Genomic DNA, 5,541 nt, shown 5'->3' on the forward strand with positions numbered 1-5,541 from the left:
TCAAAGGGGATAAAACGATATTTTATGAATATAGAGATATATAAATCGAAAATCTCTTCTTGACTCTCAATGGTCTTAAAGGGACAGTTCACCCAGTAACCACAAATACAGGTTTCCCCTCTTACCTGCAGTTCCGCTTATCAAAGATAAGATTGTGTCGGCGAGTAATATACCTTTTTTTTTAAATCAATATTTAAATAAACTTTATTATCCCACACTGGGACACGAGTTGGGTCTAGTTCTTCAGACATGATGGCAGCAAAAGGTCCACAGTGTAAACCATAAAACCTAACACAAACACATACAAACTAAAACTACAACCAATTAGTAATAATAAAAAAAAACACGTCTCTTTGCGGGAGGCAATTGGTCCCGCCCCTCCTCCACTGTGATTGGACGGCTCGGGAAAAGAAGCGCAGCGTTTTTAACCAAAGTTGCTAACCAAACGTTCAACGTTTAGCATTCAGCGCAGAATACCCGCTTAGCGCCTCATCACGCTGCAGGCGTTGTTAGCATAGCTTAAGAACAAACTTTTTTTAAACACGCTGGACATGACCCCTACTTTTTGCCGGCTAGCATGCAAAAAGCTCCGCGAGTTTGCAAGCCGACACTAACAACTGTTTGTTTACAGTTGGCAAGCACGCAAGAATCTGAATATTACACTAACATTAGCACTAGCATCAACACTAGCATCAGCTCTAGCATCAACACTAGCACCAGCACTAGCATCAGCTCTAGCATCGTCACTGGCATCAGCACTAGCATCATCACTAGCATCAGCACTAGCATCAACACTAGCATCAACACTAGCATCAACACTAGCATCAGCACTAGCATCAACACTAGCATCAACACTAGCATCAGCACTAGCATCAGCACTAGCATCAGCATCAGCACCAGCATCAGCATCAGCACTAGCATCAACACTAGCATCAACACTAGCATCAGCACTAGCATTAGCGGGGGAAATGTTTGCAGTTTTCCGAGCGCTTGCTTTCTTTAACACGAGTATAATAATAATCCAGAATAGTGGAAAAGAAAAGACGAATACAACTCAGAGGTTCTGTTTGGGCTTGAGGATTGAACATAATTCTAAAAGGTTGTTGAAATCAGACTGAGACGAGGGAAGGAAGCCGTTCACTGGCAGACCTCCACCGGATGGATGATCCACGACCAGATCCTCATCATCTCCTCCGGCGTCCGGCTGTGCACCAGCATCAGGCTCCGGTAGGTGCAGGGGTTGAACCGGTACTTCTCCTCGATGTTGAAAGTCCTGAAGCCGCTGTGCTTCTCGGGAGCCAGGCCCAGCTTGGCCAGACACATCCCGGTGTAGACGTCGTCGATGGGATACATCACCACCCGCTGAGACGCGTTGAAGAGGCGCAGCGCCAACTCGCCTGAGTACAGATACCCTCCGCCTCCAGCGTAAGACGGGTACTGCCCCACGAACACGCTCTCCGGCACAAAATACTTGAGTTTCCGGTCTCGGTGCGGACCGGCTTTAGTGATGACGTCGCCGATGAACAGGTCCTTGGCCTTGCTCTCCTCCAGGCCGTCGAGGAGCTCCAGGACTCGCGGCGTGTTGATGAAGACGTCGTCGTCGCCCTTGAGGACGAACCGGGCGCTGGGGCAGTTTTGTCCGAACCACTCCTGGAAGAGCACGTCCTTCAGGGTCAGGTTGTAGAAGGAGTCCCTGTAGTCCCACTGGAGCACGTCTCTGTGAAGCCGCGCCTCGTGGCCCAGCATCCCCAGCAGGTCCGGCAACAGGTCCGCCGCCACGGTGTTGCCGAGCAGGAACACCGTGGCCACGGTGCGATTGGCCAGGACGCCCGCGCGGCCCCACGTCTCGCGGATGGCCTGCCGCCGGTCGAAGTGCGGGATCGTGGACTTGACCGCCAGCAGCAGGAAGAGCTCCCCGTCGCAAACGCGCGGCTGGTCGATCAGCATGGGGTACGTCCTGCAGCGCATGTGCAACAGGAAGTCCTGGAAGCGCTGCGGCAGGGAGTTGTAGTCCGCGATCTGCGCGGCGACCCTGTGGTCCGGTTCGCAGGGGTCGAGCGGCCCGGTGTCGTTCAGCCAATCGGGCGGCTCGAAGGGAGCGCCGTCGGGCGCCATCGAGCGGACGACGGGGTTGTGGACGAAGTCCATGTACTGCTGCTCCTTGTTCCAGAAGGACGGGCTCCGCTCATGCTTGTGCCAGAACTTCGCGGTCGGGATTCGAATCCTCTTGCGGGCGCCTTCGCTGCGCCCCAAGTTCCACGTCGCGGCCACCAGGACGCAGACGAAGACGGCGAGCGCCACGAAGAGCGCCCGCGTGTTTACACACGCCACGTGCATGACGCCTCTTCTCTGCACCTGCGCGAAAGGAAACGACAAAAACGAAAATCAATTAACAGTGAAAGTCGCGTGACAAGCCGCTCTTACCGTCAGTGGGTGTCGACCGTTAGCTCCGCGCTGCTGCTAGCTGAGTGCTGCTGCTAGCTCCTCGCTAGCTCCCCGACAACCACCGAAGGTAGCGGGACCAGCCCCGGCTCGGCGCGGGCAGTAGCAGCAGCAGCGGGGAGCTAACAGCAGCTAGCGGGAAAGCTAGCAGCAGCGCTAGCTGGCTACAGCGGAGACAACCACCGAAGTTAGGAGAGGCATTTACGCTAAAATGCAAAAAAAGAAACGAGCTCCAATCGGCAGAATCTGGACTCACGACAAAGCCGGGATATAAAGGAAGGTTTGGAAACATGGAGACGGCTCGGTCGAAGCTTCTAGAGAGAATAAAACTGGAACAATCTGGATAGAAAGCTTAATTTTCCCTCCCGTTTGGTTTCAGAGCTCAGACCTTTGCACACTAGGCCGCATTTCTTTACTTTTTTTTTGTGGTAATCTCTAATCCTGCGGGAACGAGCCTAAGAGCCTCCTCGCTCCCTCCTCCTCTTCCTCCAGACGGGAATCACACGTTTCCAATTCAGCCGCGCACATGACGCCAGTTTACTGCCAACATTCTTCGTCATTGTCTGCTGGGGCGACACAGACGAAGAAGCACACAGCGGCCTAATAAACCGGCGACCCCCGTTTCCCTCGACATGTAGAGCAAATCTGAAAGTTACTCCAACACACGTGGGAAACTTCACAGCGTTGCCATCAACGCAGATGTCAGCGGCGTCTCTACCGGTCACAAAAATACATTTTAGTGAAATAAATTCACTGTTTTTACGTGTTTTTGGGCCAACTTTCTGGCGTGAAAGTGTGTGAAGGCACCTCGCCGTACGTCACCTGTGACCGGTGTGGAGGGGGTCGGTCAGTTGGGTCTGGAGGAGACCCAGACTCCTCCTGGCCTCATGTGGATGGTCTGCAAGGTGGAGGAGGAGGAAGAGGAGGTGGAGGACGACTCCAAGAGAAACCACGCCGCTGCTCCTGGAGCCATCTGGGAGTTCACCACAAAGACACGCCAAGCCAGCGAGAAGACGTCCGCCATTATTACTCAGGGTTGTTACATAACGTCGGCGCAATGGCGACGATGTTCAGTTCACATGAATTCGATGCTCCGAGGCGGAGCCAGACCTGAATGAACCTGCACACGGAAGAACAGACGGGACAATAAAAACAGGTAATTGAAGGGCAAATGTAATTTATTGGAGGTCGTAAAAAAGCCTTGAAACAATGTCTACCAGGTGATATGACTTGTTATAAAAGCTATACAAACACATTCTGCTCACGTCTTTATCGGCAGCCTTGATATCATTTGAAACCGCCCTGATAATGCCGCTCTGGCGATACCTGGATCTAAAACACAGAAAAAAAATCTTGAATCTTACTGGAATTTCGCAACACTGATAATCATTGAAGGTCGTTATGTCTCCTGCCGAGGTGTGTGTGTGTGTGTGCGTGTGTGCGTGCGTGTGTTCTCTGTCTGTTATCATTAAAAGGAACTTAAACAAACAGCCTTCTGTGGAGCAGCAGCACAGAATGTTGACAGAGACTTAAGATCACGTCGTTCAGGTGAGTCCTGGTTCTGGTCTTAAAGACAGAAACACACCTGAGAGCCGACGCAAAGTCTCCTTCAAGTGCAAAACAGTTGAGTAATACGCATTATGAAATATTTAATTGTCTCCATTGTGAAATATTCACTTAATAGGCTCAGCAGCATTTAACCAGATCAACGGTTTAAATCACCTGTTGAGACCTGAGTCCTAAATAAAGAGTTTGAGTCGTCTGGATACGATAATATTCAAGATAAATAATGACGAGAACACTTTGGTGAGTAACATTTAAATATATATATATATATATATATATATATATATATATGGTGTCATTTCATATTTGAACCAGTGAAACTCCATCTTTTATAATAATAATATCACATTTACCTTCATTAAAACTTGTATTTAGACTCTTTAATCTCATGTCATCAAAGCTTTCACGTGTTTTTCGTCTTATAATACTTCTATGATGCGCAGAGTACTTTTCTATGACGTAATATAGAGTACTTATGAATAAAAACCCTGATTAGTACAATAGATGTTACACGTAAAACGTCAAAGTCAAACTTCACTTGCAGTTTCGTACTTTTACACAAAGTCAGAGGAGACTTTTCTGTTATTTCTCTCGTTGTTTGCAATAAAAACACACAACTGCCTTCACTGTGACACACAACCGTCGCGTGCTCGGTGTGAAAACGCAAACGGAAGTCCAGACTGGACTCGTGCACCTGAACCCGAAGGTCTTTTAACAGGTGGCGCAGTTTTTATTATAATATTTCTTTTGTTTACCTTGTTGTGTGTTCCCGGTCGCGCGCTGCTGGTGCTCGTGACGACACGAACCTCCCGTAAGAACCGCGCAGCTCGCGAGGCCTCTCACCTCCCTCACGCGACGCAAGAGTCAAAAAGGTAGAAAAAGGGTTTTTTTGGCGCACGCGCGCCTCCGCCGCGCCTCGTGCGCGCGGTGACTCCTCCCCCTCAGGTGCTGACAGGTGAAGTGAAGGTTCACTCCACACGGCGTCCAGTGTGTTCTGGTACTTTGCTTCAGTAAAACAAAGTACTAATACACTGTTCAAAATACTCTCCGAGTACATCGTCCTGCTTTATGAATCTTTCTTAAAGGGACAGTACACCCCAAACATTTTAAACACACGTCTCCTTCTATTCATCAGTTTTTTATTATTTTAAATGTAAAATGTTTCCCAGTTTTTATTCTTCTGTTGACATTTTTTTTAATTACACTTAAAATGCATGTTTTTTTCTACAACTTGTGTTTATTTTGTATATTAAAGGAAGGTTTTCTGCTTTATGAATTTTTCTTAAAGGGACAGTACACTCCAAACATTTTAAACACATATTTATCCTTCTTACCTGCAGTGCTATTCGTGAGGTTTTTTTCATTTTAAATGTAAAATATTTTTCAGTTTTTATTCCTCTGTTGCCTTTTTTAAAAATTACACTTAAAATGCATGTTTTTTTCTACCACTTGTGTTTATTTTGTATGTAAAAGGAAATGTTTCTGCTTTATTTTATCTTTAATATCCAGCACTTTGAGCTAAATAGTCTGTAT

The 5,541-nt window shown here is 47.9% G+C and overlaps 1 protein-coding gene across 1 annotated transcript; it reads right to left on the reverse strand.

The window, feature by feature from the left end:
* Nucleotides 1–1,130: 1,130 nt before the first annotated feature.
* Nucleotides 1,131–3,466, reverse strand: b3gnt2a (UDP-GlcNAc:betaGal beta-1,3-N-acetylglucosaminyltransferase 2a). The gene is made up of 2 exons (XM_068595570.1): nt 3,311–3,466; nt 1,131–2,355 (listed from the first exon to the last, which is right to left on the reverse strand). Exons 1-2 carry the CDS (start codon nt 3,464–3,466, stop codon nt 1,138–1,140), a joined length of 1,374 nt encoding a protein of 457 aa, XP_068451671.1. The 3' UTR covers nt 1,131–1,137.
* Between the last annotated feature and the right edge of the window lie 2,075 nt (nt 3,467–5,541).

The sequence above is a fragment of the Clinocottus analis genome, unplaced genomic scaffold (assembly GCF_023055335.1).
Source record: "Clinocottus analis isolate CAN_PGR_092001 unplaced genomic scaffold, fCliAna1.0.p SCAF_31, whole genome shotgun sequence".
Lineage (NCBI taxonomy): Eukaryota > Metazoa > Chordata > Actinopteri > Perciformes > Cottidae > Clinocottus > Clinocottus analis.

What these genes read in the sequence shown, in the direction of transcription:
- b3gnt2a (XM_068595570.1), bottom strand. Translation starts at nt 3,466, where the DNA reads ATGGCGGACGTCTTCTCGCTGGCTTGGCGTGTCTTTGTGGTGAACTCC. An exon ending in TGAGGCCAGGAGGAGTCTGG is followed by an intron (nt 2,356 to 3,310) that starts GTCTCCTCCAGA and finishes CCTTTCGCGCAG; the next exon opens with GTGCAGAGAAGAGGCGTCAT.